The sequence below is a fragment of the Poecilia reticulata genome, linkage group LG13 (genome assembly GCF_000633615.1).
Source record: "Poecilia reticulata strain Guanapo linkage group LG13, Guppy_female_1.0+MT, whole genome shotgun sequence".
Classification (NCBI taxonomy): Eukaryota; Metazoa; Chordata; class Actinopteri; order Cyprinodontiformes; family Poeciliidae; genus Poecilia; species Poecilia reticulata.
Window position 1 is genome coordinate 11,676,764 of NC_024343.1, and position 12,262 is coordinate 11,689,025.

At 39.3% G+C, this 12,262-nt stretch overlaps 1 protein-coding gene across 8 annotated transcripts in view; it reads right to left on the reverse strand.

Annotated features, from left to right (window-relative positions):
• Window positions 1-2,962: 2,962 nt before the first annotated feature.
• The window catches only part of trip12 (thyroid hormone receptor interactor 12), a 31,105-nt gene continuing 21,805 nt past the window's right edge, over window positions 2,963-12,262 (reverse strand). For all 8 annotated transcript variants that reach the window (XM_017308275.1, XM_008425413.2, XM_008425417.2 and 5 more), the window contains 13 exons: window positions 9,520-9,647; window positions 8,611-8,762; window positions 8,318-8,460; window positions 8,082-8,238; window positions 7,289-7,387; window positions 7,077-7,191; window positions 6,727-6,881; window positions 6,404-6,568; window positions 6,039-6,203; window positions 5,820-5,933; window positions 5,364-5,458; window positions 4,586-4,689; window positions 2,963-4,493 (listed from right to left, as the gene is read on the reverse strand). In XM_017308275.1, the coding sequence (XP_017163764.1) occupies window positions 4,297-4,493; window positions 4,586-4,689; window positions 5,364-5,458; window positions 5,820-5,933; window positions 6,039-6,203; window positions 6,404-6,568; window positions 6,727-6,881; window positions 7,077-7,191; window positions 7,289-7,387; window positions 8,082-8,238; window positions 8,318-8,460; window positions 8,611-8,762; window positions 9,520-9,647 (1,789 nt within the window). In that variant the 3' untranslated portion in view covers window positions 2,963-4,296. The remainder of the gene's footprint in view (window positions 4,494-4,585; window positions 4,690-5,363; window positions 5,459-5,819; window positions 5,934-6,038; window positions 6,204-6,403; window positions 6,569-6,726; window positions 6,882-7,076; window positions 7,192-7,288; window positions 7,388-8,081; window positions 8,239-8,317; window positions 8,461-8,610; window positions 8,763-9,519; window positions 9,648-12,262) is intronic.

A 12,262-nucleotide genomic window follows, 5' to 3' on the forward strand; every position in this document is an offset into this window, starting at 1 on the left:
GCTCGGTTTAGAAAGAAAGACGGAGAAAGCCAGGAAAACAGAGACACGGCGGAGATAAACTTCAGCTGCACCTCGACTTCAGCTGGTTTCCAGCTTATCGGCTTTAAGTACAAGGTACTCAGTACAGAAAGACAAGACAAAAACATTTACAACCAACCTTTTCTTGTTTCTAATTTCACTAGCTGTGCCCATGCCTGGTTACTGCCAGAGTTGTTGAACCACAGAACCTGACAAGAGGACGCAGGCCAAAGCCTCTAAAAGAGAAACACATCGAGCTCTGATCGCGTCCAAGACCAGAAGAGAAACAATTGATTGTCTGTGAAGGGTTAAAAAAAAAAAGCCTGCAACCAGCTAAAATTACTCCAAGAAAACGCCAGTGACTCAACTCGGAGGTCACAAAAGAACCCAACGTGACATCTGAAGATCTCAATTAAGGTCAGAGGTTACGTTTCAAAAATAACACAGACACTCAACAGAAACGACATCCGTGGGAAAGTTCTGCTGACCGAAGCGAACACAAAGTGCTGTCCAAATAAAACATCTTGATGCTCCACGAGACGATTCTGTTGACGTAATAGTGAAACGTCCTGGAAGGTCCAGGAATAGCAATAATGTTGAGAATAAAACCCAAAATATTCTCCACAAAGACAATGCCAAAAGAATTTTAGAGCATTTTTTTACTGACCTAAAGTTAAAAGTAGTGTAATGTACCTGTTGGTCTGAAACAAAAATAGTGTTGCCGTGTTAAAAGGGGAAAGGGAAACGGTTTCCTATTTTTGTTTTTGGTCTAGAAAAAAAAATCTACTCTAAGGATCAAGAGCAAGATTTGGGTCATTCTTTCCTTAAAGACCTTGCTATAGTTTGCCAGATTTAATAAATCTGTGAGCCTCAGACTGCTTCTCAATGAGTAATCTGGAAATTTGTGGCTGTGCTTTTACTATTAAATTAAAAATAGCTGGAAGCATATTTAATAAAAGATAAATACTCTACGTTGTACTGAACATCTCAAACAGTCTTACTTTAATTTTGTTTTCTTTGACATCTTCATATGAATCAATCGCCAGAGTTGCTGTCTAAATGTATACTACTTTTGAATAATATAAATTAGAAGGTGCATAGCAACATAATAGGAGGGAAGAAATCTACCTTGGGTTTCACTTTGGACAACGCTGCTCTAAAAAGAACTGGATAAAATGCTCAGTATTTCTCAGCGACTGCCGAGTCACAGGGGATTGGATCTTTTCCTTTTGTGAATTTGTACTGGCTGCCCAGTAGGTGGCGGTATACAGGGTGGAAGTCAATCAAAGCCAATGAAATGATCTGTATGGCAACAGGAATAAAATCAACATCCAAAGCTATACAAGACAACAGTTTTTAGTTTAAAAAAAAAAGAAAAAAAAAGAAGATATTCCCTGCAGTGGCCATTAAACACAACAGCTTCACATCATGAGTAACTTGGGAATGGATGTAGGAATCCGTGTTTTTTTCCCATTGTCCTCATTCAGACATTCAGGCTCCGTCAGAGTGGATGGAGAGTGTGAAGCTATTATTAGCTCCCTCCTGAGATGCTTCACCCTGTTCAGGACCAAACTCCAATTGGGACAGTTTCACTCTTACTGGTGCAGCTCTGTTTACGTTCCGACACCAGAAGACACGAATGTTTACCCTTCCTGTGGATTCATATCAAACCTCAGGAACGTCTCTGTGAATAAAAGGAGAGGATCCAGGGATTCAGGTGTGAGTTAGTATGGAAGGAAACTTGATTAATTTATATTTTAAATAAAACAGAGCATAATATGGAGGTGCTCAGGAAGAATCTGTAGATCAAAAACACTATGTTGAGCATTTTTTTATTTTTGAATGCTGCGAGTCAATATGTTGATTCAATCTGCTGGACTAAAAATGTTCAGTCAGTTTGAATAATGAGCTGATAATAATAATGAGCTCCTTCAGGATGCGGTGGAACAAGAGTTTGCATCGTTCAGAGCCTGTATGAGGAACGTTTCCAACTAATTACTGAATCTATGCCACAAATGCTTAAGGTGGTTCACAGAGTAAATAAAATGTCAAATCCAACAACAACATGGAGTAACTTGCAGTTCAGGTCAGATGGGAAATGATTATAAAATTACATATCTGAGCTTTTTTCCTCTCAAAGTGTCACACAGGTTTTGCAGCTCATGCATTTAGTTGAAACTGAAGGGAAAAAATGTCTGGCTTGTCAAAGGTTGCAGACTCCTGGGTTAGGACAGTGCAAAGCATGTGGTCTGATAAAACAGTAAAAGTACAAGTAAAATAATTAAGTTGATAAAAATATCCAGGGAATAAGGACTTATTATGGTTTAATATTGCTTATTTCAACACCCACACACATATTGTGTAAGATTTAATCACAGCCTAAGCCTTTTGTTGTTTGAGCTCAGGGTTTTAGGACACAGCAGTAGGAAAAAGTCCAAACCTGTAATAAGCAGCTGTTATTAAATCCTGCCAACACAAAACACAAACAGATAAAAATCACAAGATTAAAAGGATTGAGAAGTTCAATATTTGCCCGTTTTAAAAGTGAAACTTGTTTTATAAAGATTGATATAAATATTTCAAGCCTTTATTTCTTGTAAAACTCCGGAAACCTTTTTAGGTATTTTGAGTTAATAGTCTCCATTTTAAGACTGTTAACTTCTTAACATTTTCTGAGACACTACATTTTGTTTTTTTTTTATTTTCTGTAAACCATTTTCAAAATCACATGAAATAAAGGCTTAGGACATTTCATGTCCAATTAATCAATACAACACGAGTTTCACTTTCTGAATTGCGTGGCAAAAGTGACAACCTCAGGATTTTTCTTTTTTAAGATGCACCTGCCAGGGAAACAAATGAGGTAAAGAAATGAATTTGAGTAATAACTATTCAGTAGTAAAACAAACGGGGTGGGTAAGGAAAAAAAATCAAAACTATAAGCCAATGAGTCAAACAGTTACTTTATTTATGTTCAGGTAAAAACATGAACCTGATGCAAGTAAATTATTGCAGATCTTAGAAACCAGCACATGAACGATTGGGCCAGGAGAGCATACAGTGGCGCCCTCCCCTGGCCACAGACTGCAAGTGCACACCACGGTTTGTTCCAAGCCAGCAGTGCAAAGAAAAAAAAAATCAACTACAGCAAGAAAAAAAAAAAAAAAAGACAATATAGAAAAWAAAAAAAAAAAAAAGGTAAAGCAGACATTCTCACCTCAAACATGGTGTGAAACTGCATATATACTTTATTCCATAAATGAACTTGAAATGCTATCTGGCCAAGAAACGATAAAATGAGACCAGCCAATTATTTTTGTGCCCAGCTACATTTTATGTGTTGAGGGTTGCTCAGAGCTTGGTCTACCAACGTCACCCTACACGTCCAGTAGGGAAAAACAGAAAGACACTAACTCTATTAAAATAAGAGCAAAACAAATTTACCTGGTCAACACATAGGTTACAACTCTTCATTTAAGCTGAAGCTCTCTATAATAAAGGAGGCCAGAACACAGTCCCAACTTGGGTAGATGGTGTTTGGGGGGGGCAGATGGGGGGGAATAAAAATAAACAGATAATATGATCTTATCACTACCTGCATTCAACCAACGGCAACTCTCGTTTTCAACACTGGAAGCAAAGACACACAGAGGGGGAGGAAGCCGAACCAAAATGCAACACACAGACTGGGGGCCGATATAATACAGAACAAAATGCCAACATATGAACTGAGGGGGAGACATGAAAACAAAGAACTATTCTATCAAATGTGTAGAATGAGCAAAGTCTGCAAATTTGTCTGTACAAATGATCTTTGGAGCTAAAGTAAACCTAGCCTGCTCAATGAAATCGCCCTCCCCTTCCTCCCCTAACGCCCAGTAAGCCGTCCGCCACTCTGGAGAGGAGACATCCCTTTTTTTCTCTCTTTTTTTTTTAAATATCACATAGCAATGCAATTTAAAATGTCACCCAGATGTTTTCATCTTTTTAACACTACTGATATAGGTTTTATTCTCTCTTTTTTTTATATCTTACGTTCTGAGTCATGGAAACACACTTCCACTTTTTTGTTTTTATAATTGTTTTTTTGTTTTTTTTTGGAGAGACAAGGGGGCAGCAAATATATATTTAAAGTCGTAACTTTTTCTGCAAGCTGCTTTCTCTAACAACAAGGCTATCCCTGTAGCCTCGGTGTGTGAGATTACAAAACAAAACTTAAGGAAGTAATGATTTTTATCAGTTGCTGAAGAAGGCATTTGTATTTGAGAGGTGGCGAGATCAGGAAAGGTGGAACGACTGCTGGCCCTCGCGAGCAGCAATCAACAGTTTTTCTCGCATGATCTCTATGCTGGAGTAGTCAGGCAGCTTCAGGTAGTTGACGCAGGTCATGACTGAGGGCAGGAAGTCGTCGGGGTTCTCCGTCGACTCGAATGTCTTCCTCACAATTGTCAGAGGGGGGTTGAGGCTCCGGAAACCTGCCGATGACGACATCCACGTTAGTGTGAGGAAAATTACAGCGCGGGCTTGTTTAGCCAATACATCTTTCTTTCTTTTTTTTGTTATTCACCTCCGACAGGCAGCCTCGGGCTTCCAGTAACAAACTGGAGAAAGAGCCGCTGCTGTTCGGCATCGAAGCTGCTCAACACCTCGAACAGGAACCGGATGGCCCGGCTGTAGCAAGAACAAAGAGTGAACATTGAAGAAGAAGAAGAAGAAGAAGAAGAAGAAGAAGAAGAAGAAGAAGAAGAAGAAGAGAGTTATTCATATGCCTCCGGAAATTGTAGCTTAAATCAGCTGTACTGACTGATAACGTGCTCTGCTCATGTATTCATATCCAATCAATTTTTCCAAAGTTTGTCACAGAGAAAACTTGCACAGTGGTATGTAAGGCCCTCTTCCTGATTTCCTATCTTTTGTGTGTTTGACATATTTATATGTTTCAGAAAAGCTAACCAATTTAAATACTAGTCAGACAACACAAGTAAACACAAAATGCAGTTTTTTAAAAATAGAGTACAGATCTCCTTCATCGCTGAAGTCTGATAAGCACGCAAATAATCAGAAATCAGGAAGGGGCAAACATATCTTCACACCTTTTTATTGTGTGTTTGTTCTAAAACAAAGTGCATAATTGTGAAGAAGAAAGAAAGAAAGACAGATAACTTAGTGCAGATGAAACAATACGAGTTAATCTAAGCATATTTGACTCCATTATAGCTCTGGCTGCATGTTCAGGGCTAGTAAAGCTGATATGCAAAAACACTTAATAATTTAAAGCCAAATTAATGAGTTGAGGTATGAGCTGAACCGAGCTGTAATCAAACTGCGTTATAAATTAATCCTACCTGTCATGCGTGTAGCCGTGGTCCGGTCGACAGCACTCCATCAGCGTCTTCACATCCCACGTCTCTGATTTACTGCCACACAGCAACTGGTCCAACTAAAACAAATATGGAAGAAAACAAATTAACTAGATGCTATTTTTTTTCTATTGCTGAACAAAAGGACAAATTCATTTATTTATCAGTTCACAAGGGGAAAAAAAAACTTGCAACATTTAGCAATATATGTACAGTGCATTTTGTAAACAGTGGTAAAACGTCACTTTTTTGGTAACATTTATAACAAAATTAGTGTTTTGTTTTTTTTAATACAGCTCATCTTCACATAAAACCACACAAAACTTTGGGTTATTATTTCAAGTCAAATTTTCCAGGTTTAAATATCCTCAAACAAACATTGTTTAGAGGACATAAAAATGCAATAAATCAAAATAAATGGGAAATGGTGACGCTTCTTACCTCTTCAGGGTAGAAATACTGCAGGTGATGCAAAGGGAAGACCGACTCAAACCCTTCCCTGAATGAGTCAAATTGTCTTGATACTCCTTCATTTAAGGTCCAGTACACCACCAACTAAAAAGACGCAAAACTCAAGTCAGAATAAAATCATAAACCACAGGAGGATTTAAAAAAACAACAAAAAAACGAGCAGAACAGTGAGACACAGCGGTGCTGTACCCTGAGGTACTCCTCGAGGTTGTAGATTGTGACTGGCACGTCTTTTCCACCCTTTTTCAGTTCAATGTTTGGGAAGCCAGGCAGAGTGAAGTCCAAGCCCAGGTCCTCCACCGAGCAGCCGTTCATGTTCAGGCTCTCTAGGGCCTGCTGGAGGGTTTCTCTGGTCTGGAAACACAAACAAACTCTTGTAAAAGTGAGGTGAAAAAAATCCACCCCAAAAAAAAAAAAACCTACAGGGTCATGCAAACATGAGGCTCTGTTGAGTGGTTTTTAGGATTCTGGAAACACGGTGCACAGCACCTCAACGTTCCTTTGCAGCGTAACAAAGTAACGAAAAGGAAATCCTCTCCAGGCTGCGACTTTACCTGTGATCGGTCCTGTTCCAACCTCTTCTTCTGACGAATGATATCCTCCAGGTGCTGGATGGACTTGGCCACACTTGGATCGATGTTCATCAGGTCGTGAGAGCTTATAGACGTCTCGTGTCGCAGCATCCACTTATAAAACGGAAGCCCCAACGGCAGATCCAGCTGCGGTAAGGAACATTTGTGAAACGGTTCAGGGACGCTCATTTAGACAAAAACTTGAGATGTGACACATGAAGCAGGCTTGCCAACAAGTCTATATGCACTCGAGGAGTTCAAAGACTGATTCTACAGACACAAAGATGGAAAACAGAGTTTAGTACCAGTCTAAAGTCCATAATTGCTTTGGCCATCAACTTTCCTAAGAAGCGGAACTTCATTTTAATTTTGGCTATGTGTGCTGGTTTTGTTGTTCTGCCGAAGGGAACAGCAAACAGTCCTCTGGAGTTGAACATGTACTTAGTGCCCTCTTGGTTTCCTGCGGAGAAACAAGAAAAAGACAGGCACTGTTACCATAGAGATGAGACAACTAAAGCTACTGGAAGTTGTTTTTTAATAAACTGCAGAAACAAAAAAACTCTCTAATCTGATCATCTCTGGCACTTTGCTCTGTAACAGGATCACATATCTGATGTCTATTAAGAAAAAGTTGAATCTTCCAGAGGGTTAGCACCTTTAGGATTGGCCAGAGTAATCTCTTCGCCTCTCCAAAGACCAAGATCCGCTCTCTGAAGCTCCTGAGACACCAGAGCGTAGAACTCCTGCGTGGGACCGAGACCCGTGCCCACCTGGAACAAAACAACACCTCAGTTCTGCTTCAAGGAGACACAAGACTGGATACATGTTCCAGTTTACAGAGGAAAAAAAAAGAAAGAAATAAAATACCTCATTCTCATACTGAATCTCCAGCATTGCCCTGGAGCTGCCAAGGTCCTGCATCACAGACTCTGCCTGTTTTAATAGATCTTCACGGTTTATCGTTCTCTGGAATGAGACACAAAAGTAAATGTCAAAAAATAAATAAAAAATGGAAAACTACAACAAGAGGACCGACATTACAGCAATTTGAACAGTTTCATGTAATGGCACATTTTCTGTGTCGAGGTGCACTTACCAGGCTTTTACAGGATGATGGCTGATAAATGGCTGGTCTGATCATTTAGAAACATTTAGGGCTCTCTCTCTACCAAAGACCACCCACCACAAATATCAAGCAAGGTCAGAAATGTTCTGAAAGTCATGCAGCGCAACTGCTGCCGAGAGCGTCGTCTGACTTCTGTCCTCTTTTACCAAATAAACCAGCTGCTTTCATGCTCTATTCAGAATTTAACTAATAATAACTCCATTTACAGTCAGGCTGACCATATCTAGTTACCCACTGTGAAATGTTTAAAGTCTGGTTAAACACAATGCAGTTTCTAAAATTTTACAGGATTTGAGGCAGAAGTTTTGAATTCAAGAATACATCATTTATGCATCAGTGGCTGGATTCCAGATCTTTGTTTGATTCAACTTGAACATGCATCATAGTGCATGATGTGCACTGAAGTTCTAATCAGATTTATTGGTGTTTGATCATTATAAAAGGATTGATTACAAGAGGATAAAGTGAAATTTAGGATTTCTCCTCTCTGATCGATGCATCTCTAGGTTACTGATTCAGTGACACAAACCGCACCTTTTTCCTGTCCAGTCGTGGTGCGACTCTGCTGTCCTGAGAATCTGATTGGTTGATCTCGGGGTTTGTGTCCAGCAGGCGCTGCATGGCTCTGTCTCGATCGAAGGCGGTGACATAAAACAACATCTGCCGAGTGTCGAAGGGGAAGAAGAAGGGGCTGCAGAGGCGGAGAGAACAAGAGGCGGTGAGAACAAATTGTTGCTTCATGCCGTCATATCGCTGTGCTCAGTACATACCAGGTCTTTCCCAGCTCGATAAGCCAGGTGGGGATGTTCCCCGTCATGATGACCAGCGGGTCTTGCAGCTGACGATTGGCTTTGGCAGTCAGTTTACTATTAATAAACTCAGAGGTTGGAATAATTTCCTTACACGCAGCATTCTAAAAAACAAGGAAACATACATGTAGTCATTTTATTTTATACATCAGCTTATATTAAATTACAAATTTTCAAAACAGTCCCTTTGAGAATCTACAATAACAAAGACTTCCTAAACATTTATTTATCCCGGCTGATGGAAGGTGACCTACATCGTACAAATAGAACCAGAATCGACTGATGGAGTGAAGGATCCTCAGCAGCAGGGTGACCTCTAAAGAGGGGTCGTCAAAGGTTATGGTCTCTGGTGGCTCTGTAGTGAGGTATGTTTCCAAAGGATTGGCGACGCTGGGACATACGCCATCTGAGACGACAAAGAGAACGGGACTCAAGGCGGCTCTTCAGGTTCTGACAGAGTTGTTTTGGTCATTTTAACCACACAATACCAAGAACATTCAAAGTCAAAACAATACACACACAAGGTAAATGATAAGAGCAGAATCTGCCATTTAGCAACACCAGCAATATTGTTACTTTGAAGTAGGGATGCAAATGCTTACTATTATGGCACCCAATAATATTTTACAAATAAATTAATGATTATTTTTAGCCATTCCAGATTTTTGGGGGTTCACTTTCTACTTCAAGAATCAGAATCTGTCTAATTCCAAATACAAGTCTCCACACCTGTGAATTTCACCCCTTGACCTCTGAATCATTATTTCACAGTAATAAGCCGACTCATGAATGGAATGATCGTTAGATCAGTTCCAAAACAAAAAATTATTAAGGGTACGTTGTATCTGAACTGGAACTGCTGTGCATAAAATTAGTGAAGGACTGGAGGTCCTTAGTTTACTATAACGTACCCGGCCAAGTGTTGCCACATGGCTCTATTGCTTTGGATGCCTACCATAGAAGAAAAGTTTTGCCATTAGCAATCTGCATTTACCTTTCTTTTGAACAACTTCTTGCTGTACTTTGCAATGATTAAAAACACTGAAATATTTCAATGTAACTTGCCAAAAATAAAATTAGGTCAACTAAGCATCACAGCCCAGCAAGCATTACTGAAACTACCAAAAGGAAACTGTAGAAGTGAGGATATTTTTCAGCCTCACCATGCCACAGCTCATCCTGTTTCTTGGCGTTGCGCGGTGAGGTTTTAGTGGGAGCAGTCTGGGCTCTGCCTCGCTTTCCACCCACCGAGTCCTTACTGCCTTCCTCGTCTTCTCTCACAGGCTTATACCTGCCAAAGGACAAAAGCAAACATTTGGTCACTAAAGGCTTTGATGAAGACACTTCTAGGATCTCACTCATTTTAAACACAACTTGAAAATTGACAATAAAAGCTTGTAGATGATAGTTTAGTCAGTTTTCACTGAGTTATACAGTCTTGTAGAGTCGGGAAATGTAAGAAATCAACTTCTAGTTTGCAGGTGTGCATTTCTTGTTTTCAGCAGTGGTCGAGAAAGTACTCAAAAAATTTACTTAAGTAAAAGTGCAAATACACAGTCAAAAATGTACTCAAGTAAAAGTCAAAGTACCACATTAACATTTTACTTAAGTAAAAAAGTACTGGCTTTTAAAAATACTTAAGTATTAAAAGTACTTGTTGAATATATAACCTAATCGCTAATATCATTAAGTGTGCCGATCGTATTTAATTTTAATACATCAGAAATGTGCCATTTTAATTAACACTACCACAGGTTAAACATTTTCTTACTGTGTTTATTCTTTGTAACAGTTTAGACTTTGATATGTGCTTCTATAAATCATAATTTCAGGGATGGAAACATCTCGTCTCCTGTCCTAACATAGCATGAACTTTATTAGTGACATTTAGAAAGAAATCAAACTGAAAGGGGATGGAAAGAAGGTGTGTGGGGGAAGACATGCAACCAAGGAGCCATGTAGCAGAGTTGTAGTCAAGACCACCGAACCCGAGACCAAGACCAGCGCTACATGACACAATAAAATTAAGTTTACCTATCAAAATTGGTTCTCAGATTGATATGAAAGATCCACATTCCCATAAAAACACCTAGATATTAAATACTTAGAGCTGAAATATATTTAACCAGTATCAATTAAAACTCATTTCATTCCGTTTTGCTTTCATCGCTGTGCTACAATCCGCAGAGGGCTCCTGCTATTCCTAGAAAAATAACGCCCTGGGCGGTTGCCCAAATTGCCAATGTCAGAAACCACAACTGTCTGCACCATTAAACCATGAAAAATAGCAATTAATGGTAAACAACTTTCAACTATGAACACTGTCCAACGGCGCAACAAGCGAGAAGTAACCAAGCAGAAGGAGCATCGTGACTGTTCTCATCCTCCCTCCCACTGCAATGTTTGCCACCATGACAAGAGACGAAAATCAATCAATGAGCAATGAGTAGGCCTGTCACGATAAATTCTGGACGATTGTCTAAAAAATTATTGCGATAAACGATAATATTGTTTCAAGACTTTTTGACACTGATTTAATGGAAATTATGTAATAATGCATGTGATTTCCTGCCATAGATACATGTTCTTTTGAAAATAAAGTGCAACACTGGAACTGATAAACTAAATAAAACAACCAAAAACAAATAAAATGGATTTTCAGTCTCCATTAACAAAAAACGTACTTGAATAAAAACTAATCATAAAGCCATAGTGGAAATAAATACTGCATTCAACCAAAAGAGTGCAGATTATGAAGTCTGTATACTATATTGCCCTTCAGTAATCACTAGATTTAAATAGACAAGATGGGCACATCCCACTACCTAATGCAGTAGTTCATACTACACAATTTTTTTGGGCCTATTATCCCCTTATGACAATCTTAGATCATTGGTTGATCTAACCGATCATCCTGCAGTGTGTGGTGTGTTACGGTAGATCTTTGTGGCCGCTCCGATCTAAATCAGGGGTTTTCCCCGACCGAGATCGTTAACGTTGAATGTGACATGTAGCCAATCAGAAAGCGCAGATACTCCTCTGCGCTTTCATAATAGGCTCAACCAGACACGGCTCAACCCGAAGTCCAACGGACATTGGAGATGATATGTGGAAACATTAATATTTATTCAACATTTCGTGAAAAAAAAAAAAAAAAAGTAACGACAAGGGGAGGAGTTGGAGCCAAATTACTACCGCAGTTAATAAACCCATTAACTTTTCAGCTGTTCTTTGTTAACGTGACATAAATAGGTTATAATGATTTTCATTCAGTCAGGACTTTACGCTGACTCTAGCCACATGCATCAGGTAGATTCTAGTAAAGCATTGATTAATGCCCGATTTTAAAATTAGTTAACTGGACTTGTAGCCATTATTTTGTGCCCATGTGGCTGGACACCACACGGCACGACGAACCCGATCGAACCGTTATACCTAGGATTTCTGTTGGCTAATGTGTGGTCTCTGAGGTTTTGAAAATGGGCCGACAACTCGTGTAATATGCGCTGGACATTAGACTACGGAAATGAGGAAGGGAGGGACAGTGGAGAGCACCGGATTTGAGCCTTTTTTCATTCAGTGTCAACAGAAAGAATAAAAGGCAGGAACAGACGATAAAGCCGATAATTAAAATGAGATCGACAGGTTTAATTTATCATGCATTTAATTGATTTATCGTTTATCGTGACAGACCTAGCAATGAGCATGCTCTGTGTTCATACGTTCAACTTTTACTTATTCGCCGATTAAATAAATGTGTGTGTATATATATATATATATATATATATAGCTACTTCAGTATACACAAGAACAAAGAACGGCTCTCAGTGAGGCTTCAGTCCTTAGGACTTAGTAAAGATCTGTCCAGAAGAATCGGATCGTTCCTGAATGTCATATCACTGTATT